The sequence below is a fragment of the Camelina sativa genome, chromosome 7 (assembly GCF_030686135.1).
Source record: "Camelina sativa cultivar CO46 ecotype springtype chromosome 7, ASM3068613v1".
In the NCBI taxonomy this organism is placed as follows: Eukaryota; Viridiplantae; Streptophyta; class Magnoliopsida; order Brassicales; family Brassicaceae; genus Camelina; species Camelina sativa.
The window spans coordinates 15,637,612-15,656,772 of record NC_141886.1 but is presented as its reverse complement, the minus strand read 5'-3'; the positions used below and the strand labels follow the sequence as shown (position 1 = coordinate 15,656,772).

Here is a 19,161-nt window from a genome sequence, read left to right as displayed (position 1 = left end):
GATCCATCAGTTCTGTCCACCAAGTAATTACGAGGATAGACCTAATGTTTGGTAGACCATTTACTAGTTCCGACGTTCGTGTCCACCCACACATGGTATTATGATGATTGACCATTTCTATTTGATAGACAACCATCATTGATGTCCACCGTTCCTTCATTAAACAATTCCGGTTTTGGTATCTTAAAAGTTACCAATTGTGCAGGTTAGTTGAGGCGGTGGACGACATACACCAGGACAGGTTTTTGTCAATGTCTAATTTGCTAGTTAATTATGTTGATGCTTATTATGTCTTAGTAGACCAAATTCAATGCAGAAAATGTTTATTTTCCTGCTTATTATGCCTCCAATGCAGGTCTAATGACCACGCTGGCAGTGGGTATGTTATGCCTTCGGAGGACCAGGTTCAACAGTCAAAGTCAGTATAACTGTAATTTCCTCAGTTCGTCGTTTTATTGTATTAGATTCCACTGTTGACATGGCTGTCCTTAATGCAAGTCTGCTCACCACGAAAGCGCCGTACCTGTAATACATCAGATGGACCAGTTACCGCAGTCAATGTATGTCCATGGGTAGCTTCTGTACTCCTTGTGGGTAGACTAGACTAAATAAGCATGATCCATGTCCATCACAACCTTGTCCCCATTTACATATTCCACATTGTTGATTGTCAAAACTGTTATTCATAACCCGTTTGTTCTTCGCTTAACTAACCCCTATTCATATCCCTACTGTAGTAATTTTGATGGTTTCTTCACTAAAAATGATGTGGCCAGGGTGGACCAGATCAAACAGACCAGGAAGATGTCCACTCTACGTTGGACCATTCGCAAGCCACTCAATAATTGTTAGTCCATTTTTGGTTCCAAACACTAAATGTTTGATTAACATTGTTGTTGTCCGTTGAGCAGTTTGGGTTTTGCATTCGGAAATTTGGATATTGATAGCCGAGTATCATTTCACGGTCCATCCCATGCGGTGGACATATATTTATGTTGTTTTATGTCTACTTCCCCGCCTATGTCTCTCCAAGCCGATGGAACTTGATTTTCGACTGTTTTCGTCCACCCTTTCATCTATATTTCTCCTAGTCGACAGGCATTTATTCCTGTTTTTTTTTGTCTATCTTTAATCTGGATGTACAACGAATGCAATGTTTTTTGGTCTATTTTTAATCTGGATGTACAACGACTGTAGTTTTTTTTGGTCCTCCTTATTGTCATCTCCCTATTAGCATTTGACAATAGAGAATTTAATGGAACTTGGCCATACACAATTTTATGCTGGTAGACAGTCTAATTTCGCTACACAACCATTGCGAGATAGACCTTATATTTTCGATAGACATTATAATTGCGATAGACATTATAACTGCGATAGACATTAAAATTCCGATAGACATTATAGTTCTGTAACACTTGTCTCCTTCCCCTACTTTCCTCTTCCCATTCTTGTCGCTTAGTCTTGATTTCTTGTTAACCATCTCCTCACGATGGCTTTCTTCAACATTTCTAAGACACTCTAACAACAATTCATCGTCAACTTCCGTTTCACCTTCTTTATCTACACCACTATCCTATTTATTTCGGCACTTACATCTGCCGGAATGGACAACATCTTTGCTTCACCATTATGTCCATCTCCAGTAGACAACAATTCTTTTCCACCAGCTGACAAAACAACTTGTCCATCTCGGTCTACCAAATTTTCATTCTGATTTTTATCTGTAGCGGTAGACACACCATTTTTTCCATCATCGATAGACGATGCTTTCTTCTTCTTTAGTGATACATACAAATACAGTCCACCACACTCTTCATTCTCCACTTTAAACTGTTGAAACTCAACATCACTGTCTACTAAACTGGGGGCATCTTCCCTTGTGTAAAGCAAATTGTGTCTCTTGGGTGCCAAAAGCTTAACTCTATCTTGCTTTCCTCCTCTTTGACACCCAACACCTCTCCTATCTTAGCCTTCAAGCCTACAAATGTTGTCTCTCTGTCGATAGACACAAATCTAGCCATTTGGCCATGACGGATAGAAAACTTCCACAACCCACTATCAGAACATGTCCAATCACCCACCAGGAGGCACACTCTCCCGACCATCTACATAAACATGGGAAACATGAGAACTTGCAGGTGACCAGATTAAATGCCATAACATCCATCTTTTGTAACCGACCATATTAAATGCACTTGTCCGACAACCCCCTTCAGCTCCTCTTCACCAATTATCTTCTTCATACCTGTTTTGTTTTAGTCCTAAATCTGGCAGCATTAACTCCAATTAACTCCTCTTTAACAAAACAAAACTCGTAATTGGCAGCCCATCCCGCCATTAATGTGTGTCCCATCATCATTAATATCTACCATTTTGAATTCTCCCGTGTATTCCCCCTTCACTTCTCACGTCATTAAATGAGAGGCTATTTTCGTCTTTTATTCTCATGCAAATCAACCGAAACTGTCACTTTTGATAATGGGCCGAGCAAACTGGCATTTTTGAGAAATTTTTAAACCAAACTGGCATTTTGGATGAAAATCCCTTTCTTATACTTACTTATATAAGTTATATTGAAGCTCTAAATTGATGTTGCAGACAAAACGAATGAAGAATTAATGGATTGAACCTCTCTCTATTTCTAGGATGAACAAAAAACGATGGCAAACAAAGTTTATTTCTTATGTAAATTTGGTTTTAAGTTGGTTCACAACAGATTTTTTTAACTTTTTTCTGTCTACATAATTTATGAATGATAAATAAAAAGCGGTTCGCTATAGAGATTGATTTCTCCGCTCCAATTATTGTACCCATTCCTTACTAAAAATGCTTATACTGATTATCAAAATCCAATGGACATTATATCACAAAATGATTTTATATAATCCATTAAATCTGAAATTATTCATAAAATTTTTGAAAAAACAAACAAACGACAAAATGTTAAAGTATGATCCATTATAATGATAATGTTCATGATCACCATTATAGTGTATTACTCCTTCTTCTTATCATTTGAGAACGCCGATTAAGATGAGAAAACCTACAGATCCATAATTATCAATTCTTTCAAAAGTATTATGATTTCACACAACAAGTGTGGCTCTTCGATTATCTCCAGTTCTCTGGTTTCAATAGGCATGTTGTTTTCTTTAATGTATTGTATCAGCTTCTTCTTCAACTCCTAAATTCACATAAATTTTATAAATGATTTGTAGACAAACTATATTCATAAACTATAACTAAAGAAAATACCCTAAAACAACTCAAACCCAGCTTTTTTTTGCTTTCAAATATATATATATATATATATATATACTAAATTTTTTATTTAAAAATTCCAAACTTTTTTTATGTTTAAACCAAAACCAATTTGAACCTATTCCTAAATTTTTTATGAACCCTTTTAATACCTAGCTTTGATTATATTTTCAGGGTCTTAAAGATTTTTGTGTGGTAATTTTAGACAAAACAAAACAAAATATACTATGTTATTTTTTTGAATTGAGTATTATCACCTTGAAACGCTTTTTTTGTTTTCTCGAAGTTAGGCGCAACATATCACTGAGTCCGGATTTAAGCTCAAAAATCGGAAATTTCTTCGCCATCTTACACTTTCCTTCTGTATTCTGTGGTGGTTCCATATCTGGATCATAGGCTTCAACCTCGAGAATCGTATTTGTGTTCGCCATCGTACACTCTTCATCTCCCTCTGGTGGTGGTTCAAGGTTTAGATCGAAATCGACTGTAGGGTGCAAAACCCTCTTTCCACGATCCATTTTTTTATTATTCTTATTTTGTATTGTAGCAAGAGCTCAATTGGTTTTTGTAAAGTAGACAACGATTCAAAAAACGATTTGTTTGGTCTAATATTTTTTTTCTGGTCATCGACTTTAATTGATTGACTCAAATGAGCCAATTTTAGGGAACATTTTTTACATATAAATTTAATAGCTAATTTGTTTGGTCTTTATTTTTTTTGATAAATTTTAAAACTTTGAATAAATTAATAATTCATCCAAAAAAGTTGCAAGTATTAATGTCATATGTGTATGATCTTTTACTAGTTTATTTATTTTTATGTTTTGGCATGTGAATAAATTTATTTGAATAAAAATATATAGAGATTTTCTGCAAAAAAAATATCAAAATCACTATTTTGTAATTTTACGATCCATCTCCGAAAAATGTAGATGAACGAGACCCTAAATCAAATATATTATGCAATATAACTCTCATGCATATATTTTATAACTTTTAGTGGTTACATACATTATATTGTTAAAAACATTAGCTTCCTCATTGCCAAAGCTTAGATTTGATATATGATTATCAAAACTTTACAAACTTGATGGTGATGGCAATATGTTATATTGCATATTATTTTTTACGTTGTAGGATTAACCCGCATTTTTTTAGATGTAAAATAAAGTTGTAAAAATGGTAACCCTGAATCTTTAGTTATTTATATAATAAAAAAATCCTTGTAAAAATTTTCAGAAAATTAATATTCTTTGTATGAAAAAAATAAATTAAATTATTATAATTTGAAATTAGTTGACATTTAGTAATAGTGAAACTTAATTTTAGAAAATGTATTTAAATAACCACTTAGCTATTAAAATTTTAATCTAAATAATTATTAAATTTTTAATGTAACTATAAAATTTCACTCAAGGATTTTTTTCTTTCTAAACCCGTAAATCATACTTAAAATGAAAATTAGAAAAGGATATTCAACTTCTTCTTATAGTCAGTTTCATATGAGTCTTAGTTACGCTATTTGACTAGAGGAGAATAAGTTGAAGGATGGAGCTATTTATTTTGAAATGATCTGACCCGTTTTATATAATAAATAATATAAAATATTAATTTAGTTATAATTTATTAATCTTCTATTGTAACCTACCCTCTCATTATTTTATTAATCAATCTTTTCCGTACTACAATGCTAGCTTTAAAGGAAACCAATAATTATTTTACTAACTCTGGAAATATAAAATTATATAATAATAAAACATGTATTGTACTACAACAATTTTGATGAATAAAATAATGAGAGGGTATGTTACAATAGAAGATTAATAAATTTTATGAAATTGTGTGAAAGATATGAATACAAAATGAGAAAAGAGTATTACAATTCTATCTTTTAAAAAAAACCAATATTAATTTCGTTAAATTGGAAAAGAAAAAAAATATATAATAAACACATGTTATCTTTTTTTTTTTTCTGTCAACAATTTCTTAAAATAAAAGGGTGAGCTAACCAAACCGGAGAAACATTATTTACATACAATACAAGATGCAGTAAAACACGAATATTTCGTACTAATTTATCCGCTTGAAATTGGTACTACGAAGAATTATAAAGAAATCAAAATAAGAGAACTCCTTCTTGCTATTCTCTACTTCATCTAAATAGATCGAAAAAGCTAGTCATTCTGCTGGTGTACACACCATATTCACCAAAATCGAAACAGTTTATGAGGAAAGTAATATTAGTCTGCATGCGTTATTCATTTTTTCACTAAAAAGTCATTTTATTATAACTCAAAAAATGTAAACCAGATAAACGACAACCAACACCTGAAGAGTTAACGGGAAACCAACACTAGAAATTGAAAGAAATTATGACTTCCTAGACTTGGCAAGTCGAGACCTCAAATGAGGTTATTGAAACCATCAATATTATCGCTGTCGGGATGTTGAAGTCGAGATGATATTGACGAATAAACGTTGGGAAGGAGCCAAAAACAAATTAAGATATCGCCTACATATGGGAGTTAGTCATTTGGATTAAACTTTAAAAGCCGCCTAACCGAAACACCAAACATATAACTAATTGTGGACAATTCAAGATTAGGCCATATAAATCTCCAGCGTGAACAAGAGCTATCCCTTGTTAAGCAAAGCAAATCCGATTTCAAGCTAAAATTCGATAAAAATAGAAAAAAAAAAAAAAAAACAATTGTCAACAGGACACACTGAATTCAATTACAGAGATGAGTTATGGCTGGAAATACCGTAGCCGAAACATTTCCATATCCAAATCCGACGAAGAATGTCAACAGCTCAAACTGGCCGAATGACGGCATGAGGGACAAACCACCAAAGATTTAAAACAATAAAGATCATTCCTAGTCGAATCGATGCTGGAGCTATGAAAGCCTCCGGTTGATTGAAAAAAAAAAAAAAAGCAACGACTGTTGAAACTGGAATAGGAAGAATAGAGAAAACTTTCGAAGGCAAAAGTTAAAGTAAAAAAATTGTTCATGATAAAACAAAGATCTCCTATAGGTTAAAAACGATTTTAAATTTGGAACTTCATTTTTTTTTTTTTTTCATTTACAGAGAAAGATAAACTAGTTTTACTGTTCGTATCCCCCATGCTTCAAAAGATAAGCTCATAAAATATGAAAACAACGTCAAACAAAGAGTTCTAAAATTCAACTATCCAAAGATATCCAGAACTTTATATAAATCGTCATCGATCTGAACTCTGGAATGTAATGAAGAAACCAACTACAGTACAAGCGTTTAACAACATCACATAAATTTTAAAAGCTTAATCCAAAGAACTCCAGACAATGTGGTTGCCTCTCGCTTCTTACCAGGAGCCTTCAGCACTAGCGGTTGGGTTGTGGAACGATGAGAATTCCCAGAATGTCTTCAATGAGTATGGCTGAGAAACCGTCACACCTTCTTCTGTGATCTTTGCTATCTGCACATTTATCATGTTACCGTTATTACATTCCAGATGAAGAACTCCAACCAAACTAATGTGAGATTATTCTTGTTCATGAGATAACGGCCCAAACAAACCTGAAGCTTGTTAATAGCAGATCTGTCACGGTAAAGAAGCACACGCATACATTTCTCAAGGAGCTTGACACCATCTTCAAAGCTCAGGTCCGCATGCCACTCATCACGAAGAATTGGCCTCGCGAGATGGTTTCCAAAGCCAGTGGCAACATGATCATCTTCAAAACTAACACCAATCATTGAAACCTAGAGAGAATCAAATAAATCCAAATCATTAGCTACATTCATGAGAAGATTATATATGTGACTGAAAAGTCTGACGCATACCATTCCAAGGTAACTTTTCCCGTTTTTGACGCCTCCAAGGACGAGAGTGTTCCACAGAGGGTTAAACTTGTTCCGACGGTTATACATCACACGGGTCAGATAGTTGTGAATCTCTTTTGGTCCCAAAGAATTACCATCATCCCACATGTTATCGTTCAGGCTGTGTAAAAACTAGGGGTCGTGAGGCATAACAAGAAGGAAAGATTAAAAACAAAGAGAAACATTGAAACAAACAGATTCTTACGTGAGCTCATCAAGATAACGGAGAATCTCCTGAAAGTCACTGATTTCTCCACTGGCACCAAGAAGAGAATGCTTACCAATAGCCTTCATCCTCTCAATGTTCTTGTATCTTAAGGTGGATCCATATGAACCTACAGATTCGCAAAAGTTTGAAGGTGAGTTGAAGCTACAATATCATCATTACTCTCTGATGAAAAATTTCCAGGAAACCAAGTTCACACATTAGAACTTAAGAAACAATCCAAGCTATTAAAGAGATCAGGAAAACACATAGATGTACCATCAGCATCACTAACCGCACAGACATCTGATAGTTCTTTTACATATAGTGAATTGGTGTTAAATGAGGACTGGATATAGCTAGGCAGTAGTTGATAGTTATAATGTTGATTCTCAGTTGCCATTTCTTGACCTAACTAATAATGGAAAGCTCAGAGGAAACCGAACAGAAAACAAAAGGAACTACGAATTGTCATAACTTATCAACTCTATTCAAACTTGTGCACTCAAAAAAATGAAACAATCCTCAATTCAGTCCCCCCTGAATCTTAAGATAACAGGGAGAAGAAGCAGGAACACCCTATGAACAATAACATTGTATATTGGAAAGAATATGTAGGCAGGCAAACAAACGGAATAAAAAAGTGAACGGCCACAAGAAAGCAGACCCATAAACATTGCATGTCTATGTTTCTAGCCACAAATACATATTCTTATCATGAAGCAGCTAATAGACTGAACACAGAACAAAACCATTTCTGCATGACCATAATTATCTTACTCATCTCAGACCCCCTAAAAAAAGATTCAAACAACCAAGTTGACCAGAAATTGTATCTCAGTTTCGTCATCAGGTCTGAATATCTCAAGCAGATTGATAAATAGAAGTAACAGCTGAAGAACTGGAACAAAAGATACTAAGCATACTACAAATGCGGCATAAAAGACACTAAATAAATGAAACAAAAAGGAACCATGTGCATGAAGCTAGCACTCCAAACAACCTGATTGCTTAACAAATTATGAATGTATACAAAAGAGCATACATGAGACTACCTAGGGAGGCAAAGCAAACGCTGTAATCAATCAAGCTCATAACAATTGTAAATCTAAACATAGATTGCAAGTAAACTTGCGCAAACTGCTAAGAAAACATGAATCCAAGACCAAATTCAATTACTTAACCTAATGAGCATGGAAGTACAAGCACAAATTACCCATAAAACAGTGAAATGCAACAACGAAAGAGCTGAAACTTGGAAAAAGAAACATACCTCCCATGTCAGAAGCCATCAAAACCCCATCTTTGTACTTGATTGCAACAATTGAAGTTCCAGTAACATATGGGTACCTAACCAAAATTTCACAGCATAAACCCTAAAAATCCAAAAATCGAATCCCAAATTCGAAAACCCTACATAAGCATAATAGACAGAGATTTTTTTTACAGCGTTCTTTGTGATTCAGCTTCTGCTATCTTCACAGCATCACCGTTCTCAATCGGAATAGTAAACTACTCAGAAGAAGAAACCAAAATCAAAATCACGAAGAAATAAATCAAACCCAGAAGAATCAGAAGTACACAGTGAATAAGAACATTAAAGTTAACAGATTGATCTGAATACTTACAGTCATCTTCTCGAAAATTTCGTAGTAAGCTTCTGAGATTTTTAGGTTCTTCTTCTTCTTCAAGATCTGATGTTTTCGTTTTTGTTTACCTCTCACTAAAAAGACTTCTGCGATTTCCTTTTGCTCAAGAAACAAACTTAACCGGTTCTAACCGGTGTTTACTGGTTAACCTGGTTATTGATCTCACACAAATATCATTTTTATCGGTTTAAACCGGTTTACCTGACTCAATCTCACAAATATAAAATTTTTAGGTTTAACCCGGTTATTGACCGTTGATTTCACAATTATATCGGTTTAACCCGGTTATTGACCTGACTTAGTTTCACACAAATATCAATTTTATCGGTTTAAACCGGTTATTGACCTGACTCAGTTTCACACAAATATCAATTTTATCGGTTTAAACCGGTTATTGACCTGACTCAGTTTCTCACAAATATCAATTTTATTGGGTACCCCGGTTATAGACCTGACCCGAACCCACTCTAAAATCAATTTTATCGGTTTATAGATATGAGTTGACCCGACCCGAAATAATGCGGGTTTATACATGACCCGACCCGAATAAACTCAACTATAAGCCCAAGTCCAGTAAGTAATATTCGAACTTTAACTCTCTCTCTCTGAGTCTTCTTCACCTTCTAGAATCGTCTTTGCTCATTCTCGTCGACTGTTTTCTCGCCGGAGAATCACCTCTCAGTATGGCTAGGTCACCGAACAAACACGGCCGCGATCAAACTCAGGTAACCAATTTTAACTCATTTCATCTTCGTTTCATGAATCTCCTCTAGCTAAGGTCTCTGTTTACTGAGGATTGAGAAGGACCAAAAAAAAAAAAATGGAAACGATTCGCGCTTCTTAGCTCCACTTCGTTATCTAGATTATTAATAGAACGAACTGTAGTAAACTTGTTTATGTTTATAGGTTATGAATGAAGTAGGTTTGGATTCGATTTTTTTTTTTTTTTTGTTTTACAGGATTTCCAGGGATTTTTGAATGACTTGCAGGATTGGGAACTTTCATTGAAGGAGAAAGACAAGAAGATGAAGCAGAAACCTTCTAATTCGTTGAATCCGGTTCGTTCTTTACTTCTTTTGAATATGTATACCTTGGAATTAAAAAAAAAAATCAGAAGTTACTCTCATTTTGTAAGTTTGATTGCATCCTTATAAGGTTTTTTTTGTTTTGGAACTTTCAGAGTAGTGAGATATTTAGACCAGGTGGTTCAGGGCAGTATGACTTTGTTAAGAATCATGGTTTAATTAGTGATTTGTCGAGTAGTTTGACCGGAGAAAGTCTATTGGATGCTAATTCAGAGAAGGAGCAGGTACTTACTTCTCTTCAAGCTATGTTTTTATTATGTGAGATCCCCTTGGTGATAATGGATCTTACTCTTAAATACAGGGGAATGAATTTTTCAAGCAGAAGAAGTTTAATGAAGCGATTGATTGTTACTCTCGGAGCATTGCTTTATCACCTAATGCTGTTGCTTATGCAAATCGCGCGATGGCTTACCTTAAAATCAGAAGGTTATAGCTCATTGTCTTTTTTTTTTATTGGTTTCATGAGTGTGAGGCTTGTTTGTCTTGTCTTCCATCACCTGATAATCTCTAAGCTATTTTTTCTGATCTTTGTAAAATGTTTCTTACGTTAGATATCGAGAGGCTGAGGTAGACTGCACAGAAGCCTTAAATCTGGATGATCGATATATAAAAGCATACTCACGCCGAGCGACAGCTAGAAAAGAACTTGGAATGATTAAAGAGGCCAAAGAAGGTATCACCCAGACGGCTAGACCCATATATTCATTCAATCTGTTCTCTTGAGATACATACAATTTCTTTATTACATGTTGCTGGATAATGTAAGGTGATTAAAATTAATTGCAGATGCTGAGTTTGCTTTAAGATTGGAGCCTGAGAGCGAGGAACTTAAGAAGCAATATGCCAACATAAAATCTTTGCTCGAGAAAGTAATATTTTTAATACGTTGTTTTCTGTATATTTGCCAGATAAACTTTCTATGCTTCGCAAAAGGTTAACTTTTTGAATTCGGAGCAGGAAATCATTGAGAAAGCCAGTGGAGCAATGCAAAGCACTGCACAAGACTTACTCAAAAAATCAGGTTTGGATAAGAAAACAAAAATGTCAAATGCAGAAATGATTTTGAAGCCGGTGACCCTAGGGGCCAAAACGAACAGGGATATGGTTCAGCCTCTTCCAGCTAGCAAGGAAAGTTCGGGAAAGAAGCTCATTGAAAATGTACAACCTGAGGTATATTCCAAAGTTTATTTTGTTTGATATATCTTAAGTTCAAAAATGCACATATAAAAAAGGTCGTGTAGAATTTTTTTTACTTAAGTTTGTCTGATATTATTATCATATTGAATACTTGTCATCCAAACTTTTTATTTGTGACATATCAGGAGAAAAGAAAAGAAGGTACGAAGAAAATTGCAGCTATCACGGAAAATCTAGACAGCAAAAAAGTGACGCCTAGAAGCCTAAGTTATGAAAAGGAGGCGAAGTCTTCTGACAAAAATGGCACTCAGCCTTCTGCACTGGTAAGTATTGGTGATCTGAGTGTTGTTATAAAAAGGTTGACGTGATACAACAAAATCCAGTCTGATGCTACAAAACTTGTCCCTACTCTAATTTTACAGGGAAACATGGTTTCCAAAATGCTGGAACTAAAGCCATCAGTACACGAGCTTGCTGCTCATGCAGCGTCACTTGCAATGGCTGAAGTTTCTAAAAACATTAAAGCCCCAAAATCAGCTTACGAATTTGAGAACTCTTGGCGGAGTTTTTCTGGCGACCGTGCACTACAAACCCAATTGTTGAAGGTTTGTTAGCCCATTCCTCTTTCTTAGTGGATGGAGTTAAGTGCCACCTGCCAAACCTTATTTATCCAATTCCTGAATAACAGTGCCACTCATCATGTTTGTAAATGTATTAGGTCATGTCTCCGAGCTCTTTACCTCAGGTTTTCAAGAACGCCTTGACTTCTCCTGTGCTAGTTGACATAATAAAATGTGTAGCCTCATTTTTCTCGTGAGTAAGCTCAACATTTGTATATTTTGGCCTCACTAGAAAGTCTGTTAAAAAACTGGTGCTTATGGTTTTCTGAATGTTGCAGTGAAGACATGGATTTGGCTGTCAAATACATTGAGAACCTAACAAAGGTTCCTAGATTCAACATGCTCGTCATGTGCCTTACCTCAACCGAGAAAAACGGTACTCCCTTTATCTGCTTCATGTCATGTCAACAATCTTTAATATAATCAGAGCATATACATGTTGTGTAAATGACCTTGCATCATAATATTTGTGATATTTGATTTCTTTTGGAGCAGAGCTTCTGAAGATATGGGAGGATGTTTTCTGCGACAAAGCAACTCCAGTGGAGTATTCAGAGGTCTTAGGCAAACTGAGGTCGAGATACTGCCTCAAACAGTAACCTAGGGAGATGGGTCTTTTAAGCAGCGTACATGGTGAAAGATTTTGCACACCCAGTAAGCATTTTTCAATGATCATTAACCAGTTTTTTGTTTGCGGTCCAAAAAGATACCGGTTCTGGTTTTGTTCATATATTTACTGGTGAATCGTAGAATATAAAAACCGGGATCTTGACATCTTGAAGAGTTTCTGATTCCTTTAAACCTGAAAAATGTCAAATATAAACTCTTCAATGATTCAAAGCTATTGCTATTTACTGGTGATGTTTGCATGTTGGAGAGTTTCCTTTAATATAGGTTTAAGATTCTGAATCCAAATTGCGACAATTGGAACTTAGAATATAAACAATGCTCTTCTATTTTCATAGACGACATGAGCAGCACAAGAATCATGTTCTGAGGAATTAGATCTTTTCTACTTTAGGATATAATCTTACAAAGTCTGCTCTTTGAACAGAGCCAAAAGCAAAAACTTCAACCAATCGTATCGTTATCGTAGTAATGGGACACTTTATTATGTTTATATCTTTGTTTCCGACAAGAATAATCGGTTCTGTCTCACAGAATCTGATTGACCACCCTTTGCAAATTGCAATAGACATCACAGAATCCACAACCAAAAAAGAAGTGGTCATTGTCAATTTCAAATCAGATGCTAAGAAACAGAACAAAAGAAGAAGATAAAGACAAGAACAAGACTGTAGCAAAAACAGCCAACATTTTTCGTAATTTTAAAAAGACACATCATAAGATAGATCAAGAAAACTTTAATCAAGCAGCAATTTTTTTAAGTAAGTTGTTCTTCGCCTGCGAACTCCTCGATAATGTTCTTCTTCTTGTTCATAATCACGTGGATCTTGGAACAGTTGCACGCGAGATCCGAAGCTTGATCTATGTGATCATGAACAACACCATTATTAATACCATCTCCACCGAGCTTCCTTGAGATAACAATGGAGTTGATTACTTCATCGGTCGGGTGGTAAACAGATAAAACTTGGAAACCTTGCAGATCACAAGGCTCGACGATAGGATAGAGAAATGCTCTAGGTCCATGAGCGCTTCTCAACATGAGCAAAGCACCAGGAGACATGTGTTTCTCAAGATGCTCGATCACTTTAACTTTCTCCTTTTTATCCATCCCGACAAGAGCAGCCAAGAACACAACGTCGAAGCCCTTCAAGCTCTCGGTCACATCCATTACGTCAACAGTATGAAAGAACATACGTTGAGAGAGATCAGGATCAGACGAAACCAGACGAGCTGCAACCGAGTTCGCTGATGCATCGATGTCGAAGTTGTGAAAGATCGAGTCTTTGAGATGGAAAGAGGCAAGAACAACGGAAGTAAGAGGGAGAGGACCAGAGCCAATGAAAGCTACAGTCTTTGGAACAGATCCGTTAAGGTTCTGATCGAGGAGATCGAACTCGAGCTTGCTTAGTTTGAGATAGTTGTTGTAGTAAGGAAAAAGATTCAAATGGTGAAGTGGGTTGTCTTCAAAAGAAGTTAAGATTGAAGAGAAGTGATGCTCCAAGTAACCTTCAGCTTCTCCACAAATTTTGATGAGGTTTGATCTCATCACTTGGATGCTTTCGGACATCTTGGTGACGTCGATGTTAGGGTTTGGTGGTATGCATGTGGACACGAGCTGCTTGAAGAGAGTGTCGACATCTTCACAAGGCTTCAGGGTCTCGAGCTTCGAGATCTTTTCGTACAGATCGCAGATCGTGTTCACTAGCTGGTCGTCTTGGCAGTAACCCATGTCGACACTATGTGCTTTTTTTTTTTCTGTGTTAGTCTTAAGAGTTGTGGTTCTCAGGTGGAATGAAGTTTTTGGAGAGATGGTTATTTATTAGCCGATTTATGGGCTCCATATCATAAAATAATAAATATACTTTCAGTTTCTTTTAATAACACCCCCCATGATAAAATTAGTAAAGTACTCTAGCCATTTCTAATTAGTTTTAGTAAAAGTTGTTTAAAAAAATAGAAAATTTATGTTGTTATGCATTTTTTGTTACTCAACGATGATACGTTTTCAATTTAAAAAACAAAAATGAATATTGTATAGAAAATTTTTATCATAAAAGTGATGCATTTATGATTAAATTTTAGTTCTTTGTTTATAATTATATGTATGAAAAACCTTCAAACTATCATTAAAACTTGGATTATTTTAAAAAATTTAAACTATCATTAATTCATGATTGTGTTAATTAATTTGAATTTAATATGCATGAACGACATGTCTTTGGACATTATTACATAATTATTACGTAAATAGTTTATTTATTATTTGATACCATGTGACATTTATTTTCTTTCTTTTCTTTTTGCTAAATTGTAAATATTTTCATTCATAATGTAAACAGTTTAGGTGACAGTCAAACGATTAGAAACATATACACATGGTTCCATGGCAAAAACAGATAAAAAACATAGAAGCGTAAAACAGTAATTAAATCAAGTTTTCGGACCACCTGCTTAACCAAGCAATTAATGAAGCTTCTGGAGCAAGATGAAATGATGACGTTGCTGTTGTCTTTCTCGTATGAGTTGTAAAAGGAGAAGAGAAATTGCAAATTGTAAAACACCTTGTTACGACACACAATTAGCTCTAGAAGCCTTTCACATGAGGTGCGAGACCGAGCCGTCATTCCAAATCACCAGTCACATATACTCTCCATGCGTTAAGTGATCAATTCTTCATTTATTCATAAGCTTTTCCCAAAACGGAATTTCACACGCTAAATAAAGTAAATGCATGGTGTAAAACTCCCTCTACCAAATTCGTTTTCGGAAGTCAGCAGCGTAAAGTAAAATAAGACCATCTACAACCACACCATGAGGCATGAGCCATTAGCCCTACTAGCTCCTCTATGGCATGAAATCTTAAATTTAACAAATTTAAATTTAATACGAGTTAATATATAGCTATATAATGGTTTGAACAAACAATAAATATAGGTGACTATTCAAAACAGTTTCTTTTTTAATTCATTGGAAAATTATAGAGTTTCTAAAAATGATTTGAGAAAATTTGTTTGTTGATAATTTTGGATTGTTGGTGAGCGCTGAGCCACATTTTACGTACACTGGCTAAAAAAAAGTGCTTCTATTAAGCGTTCCTAGAACCCAATGTAGTATAGTAGCTCTCCGAGGTGCATGTTGTAGTCTTGTGATTATGTGATTCTTTGAATTCATACCAATTGTATGGTACGAAAAAACATGTTTACTGTTTTGGACAGATAAATCTGAGTTTTTTTTCCAGATGTTTCAGAGTTTACCTAACTTATAAACTACTACATTTTAACTACGATGAACAAATTTAATAGTCCGATAGATCTCATGTCAACACACTATCGTGCTTTAAAACCAAGAAAAAACAAAGACTAAGGGTTTGACCGCATAAACCTTTTAGCATAATTTTTTTTTCTTCGTTTTAAATGTATTTAGCTCTTGTTGAGAATCAAGAGTGAACAAGTAATATTTAAGCCATGTTGCTCTACTTTAAAGAGAGAAAAATGTGCAAGTGGCGTGAATATTCTTTATGCTTTTTCTTTTTGAACTATTCATTTTCACATTTTACATTTTTCTGTTACTCTTATTTTCTACTAGTCGAACCCTAAAAATATCTTCAATCTATTTATTCATCTGATTTTTTAAAAAGAAAAAAAAATATTTTGGATTTTGTATGGTTAAACCCTAAAAGCATCTCCAACCCATTTCTCAATTTTTTTGTTTGGACATATATTTTTTCAAAATAGAATCACTCCATTTAATGTTAGATTTATCTTCAACTCTACTCCAAATTAAAAAAAAAAAAAACTATTTTGGAGATAAAAATCAAAATGAATGACGACAAAAATAAAATCAAAATGAATTGGAGCAAATCTGACTTCAAAACTTTATTTTCCTAACTTAAATATTTTGAAACGATGTAGTGTTTTCCACATTCAAAATGTACAAACGATTTCTACAATAGTGCATGTAGAAATTTCTTTCTAAACAAGGGCTTATTTGCAAAATTACTTTGTTATAGCTAGCTAACTTGTAAATGAGTGGAATTTTCATATATCATAAATACATAAATAATTTCTGATTCCTTTAATTTATTATTTGTATTGTATGATATGAAATTGTATAATTATCTGTACACCAGGATTTCTCCAATGATATTCTGCGGTTCCCAAGAATTGTAGGTAGGAACGATTGGAGAGTTGTAGCTTTATATGCATTATAGAAGATTTTAGTGGCTACATAATTGACCATACATTATCACTACTTTTCGTATCTATTTGCATATTCATTTCTTATCACAAACTATTAGTCAAAATGATTAGTTATAGACAAACATGCAAAACCATATCTAATTGCATTTGAATACGTCGAAATTGATTTGTCATTTAGCTATAGAATATATATATATATATATATATATATATATCTTTGCAATCTAATGATATTTGTATTAAATTTGGGTTTTACCGTGGGTTTCCAATTTAAAACCAATTAGCAATGTGGGAAGAGCTTCTAAACTTTTATATATCACTTAATTTCTTCAGCTATCGATGTGGGATATAATACCCTAATACCCTCATCCCCTCATCCCCTCATGCTTAAGTATGACCATTTGAAGTGTGGACATAGGTAGGAACTACATCCACAGAGTAGTCCAACAATCGAGTGGCTCTAATATCTATATGATATACCTGAGTAATTTAAAGAGAGATATTGTGCTAATTACATGGACTCAACTAAATGAGAGATTAAAGGGATCAATTAATGGCATATACAATTTGTTTATGAAACTCTAAAATGAACAGAATAACCAGTCAATTAATAATTGGTACACAGTATATCATTTTGATGGTAACCAATACATAAAAACATAATATGTATTAAATTAATGTATTAAAAATGGTAACATCATTTGTGTCTTACCTTTTTAAAAATATACTTTTATTATATTTTATTAGATGTTTCTACTAAATTTGATTTTCCAATATGTGTTACTAATAATTAGGTTCAGAGTTAACCATAGAAGAGAAAATACCGAAAAGATGAATGATAATGGCAAAAAAAAAAAGACGACAATCAAAATCACATATGTTATTATAAGTTGATTAAAGGAATATATTCAGCTGTTGAAGTATAATTAGGCATGGAAGTAAATGATCTTTTACTATTACTTATAAGAGTTACTAATCTAATTTATGATCAGTGTTCGAAAAAACGTTCTAGGCGTCCGTCTCTGCTCCGTCTAGGCGCTAGACGCTATAGCACCGCTTAGACGACCGCCTAAAATTGTAGTATCATAATTTTAGTGTATTTTGAAAATTTTAATTGCACAAATTTAAAATTTATAATGTTTATTTCTATAAACATAATTATAAATGTTTAATATGATATTTAAAATAAACTGAAATAATGTTTTTATCTATTGTTTTGTTTTTGATTTAATTTTTTTATTATTCTTATACATATTTTGTATAATTATATATATAATATCAGATATATATTAGTTTATATTGTAAACGCCTAAACCACCTAGATTCCGATTAGGTATTTTAGGCGCTAGACGTTGGATCACCGTCTATTTAACGCCTAGCGCTTTCTTGAACATTTTTTATGATCAACTACTATGTAATTTCATATATTCTTATATATATGTCTGATAACAATATTGAAAGCTTTTGTTTTTTTTTGTGTTTTTAATTTGTTAGATAAGTTTTACTTTATGTAACCCCAATATAAGTTTTAGGCTCATGAGAGGTGACCAAGTTGAGACTATGCGACAGGACAGGATGTTGCCATCCTCACTGTTGAGCACATTCGACGGATCCAATTTAAAGTTTTTCCATAACGTTCGTATAATTTACTATATAATCATTTTTTAATTATGTCAACTACTAAATAATCACTAAAAAAATATGTTATAGTACTGTAAAGTTCTGCCAACAATAGGTATCATGTATGTATGCACTTTAGAAATTGTTAAATATTTATGACTTTCTTTAACATAAAAAAAAATATATTTTTTTTGTTCTCCTGTAACTGTTTACCATTTGAAAATTCGCAATTCATTATATTTATGAAGGTTTATGCCAATATACTTTTGAATCAAAAAAATGAAAAGAAAAAAAAATGTTCCTTAGGGACACTGTTGTTATATGTTTACCAATATTCAATGGCTGATCGATGGAACTAGAGTTAATAGGAAAAAAAAAAAAAAAAAAAAAAAAAAGAAGAAGACAATTTACAAGGACAACAGAAAAATTAATATTAGACAATATTTATGTCATGTCGTGTCGTTACAAGGGTGGTTCTATATATCTTTGCTGATCACCTATCACTTCGGATGTAAAGGCGCCTCGTATCTTATCTTATTCGAGTGAGACATATCACATTATCACTTCGTTTTCGTTAAGTTCCCAAATTCACATGTACACAATGTTGAAGATTATGTGTGCTAAATACTCCAATTCAACCTAAATACTAACAGTGTCTCTTCAAAAGGGAGATCAATACAAGTTATTAAGTAAAAAGAAAAGAGTTAACTATTAAAGTATCCAAAAGAAAAGACATATCACATTATTTCCTGTCCGGTGATCTTGTAATAAAACATTTACGTGTTGGTACATACGTATTCTACTATTCTTTGATTTAGGGCAATTCTCTTCGATATATGTTTTTGTTAATCAGAGGTAACTAATCCAAGGTTTTAACATCGG

General features: G+C 33.8%; 4 protein-coding genes across 5 annotated transcripts; 1 reads left to right on the top strand and 3 right to left on the bottom strand.

Annotated features, from left to right (window-relative positions):
• Positions 1-2,820: 2,820 nt before the first annotated feature.
• Positions 2,821-3,885, bottom strand: LOC104701058 (uncharacterized). The gene is made up of 2 exons (XM_010416688.3): positions 3,522-3,885; positions 2,821-3,187 (listed from the first exon to the last, which is right to left on the bottom strand). The coding sequence occupies exons 1-2, from the start codon at positions 3,780-3,782 to the stop codon at positions 3,047-3,049; spliced, it is 402 nt and encodes a 133-aa protein (XP_010414990.2). The 5' UTR covers positions 3,783-3,885; the 3' UTR covers positions 2,821-3,046.
• Positions 3,886-6,393: 2,508 nt separating this feature from the next.
• On the bottom strand, positions 6,394-9,127 carry LOC104701056 (proteasome subunit beta type-4). The gene is made up of 7 exons (XM_010416687.3): positions 8,968-9,127; positions 8,787-8,851; positions 8,613-8,689; positions 7,340-7,469; positions 7,096-7,255; positions 6,829-7,014; positions 6,394-6,727 (listed from the first exon to the last, which is right to left on the bottom strand). Exons 1-7 carry the CDS (start codon positions 8,971-8,973, stop codon positions 6,614-6,616), a joined length of 738 nt encoding a protein of 245 aa, XP_010414989.1. The 5' UTR covers positions 8,974-9,127; the 3' UTR covers positions 6,394-6,613.
• A 421-nt stretch (positions 9,128-9,548) lies between these two features.
• LOC104701055 (uncharacterized) lies at positions 9,549-12,684 on the top strand. 2 transcript variants are annotated; one of them, XM_010416685.2, is made up of 12 exons: positions 9,549-9,713; positions 9,948-10,046; positions 10,169-10,297; positions 10,375-10,499; positions 10,625-10,746; positions 10,860-10,942; positions 11,031-11,243; positions 11,396-11,533; positions 11,633-11,815; positions 11,929-12,023; positions 12,109-12,206; positions 12,326-12,684. In XM_010416685.2, the coding sequence occupies exons 1-12, from the start codon at positions 9,672-9,674 to the stop codon at positions 12,427-12,429; spliced, it is 1,431 nt and encodes a 476-aa protein (XP_010414987.1). In that variant the 5' UTR covers positions 9,549-9,671; the 3' UTR covers positions 12,430-12,684. The 2 variants fall into 2 exon arrangements, with proteins under 2 accessions (XP_010414987.1, XP_010414988.1); XM_010416686.2 differs by having other exon boundaries at positions 9,581-9,713; positions 9,978-10,046.
• A 233-nt stretch (positions 12,685-12,917) lies between these two features.
• On the bottom strand, positions 12,918-14,326 carry LOC104701054 (putative nicotianamine synthase 4). Its single transcript, XM_010416684.2, has one exon. The coding sequence runs from the start codon at positions 14,187-14,189 to the stop codon at positions 13,215-13,217; it is 975 nt and encodes a 324-aa protein (XP_010414986.1). The 5' UTR covers positions 14,190-14,326; the 3' UTR covers positions 12,918-13,214.
• Between the last annotated feature and the right edge of the window lie 4,835 nt (positions 14,327-19,161).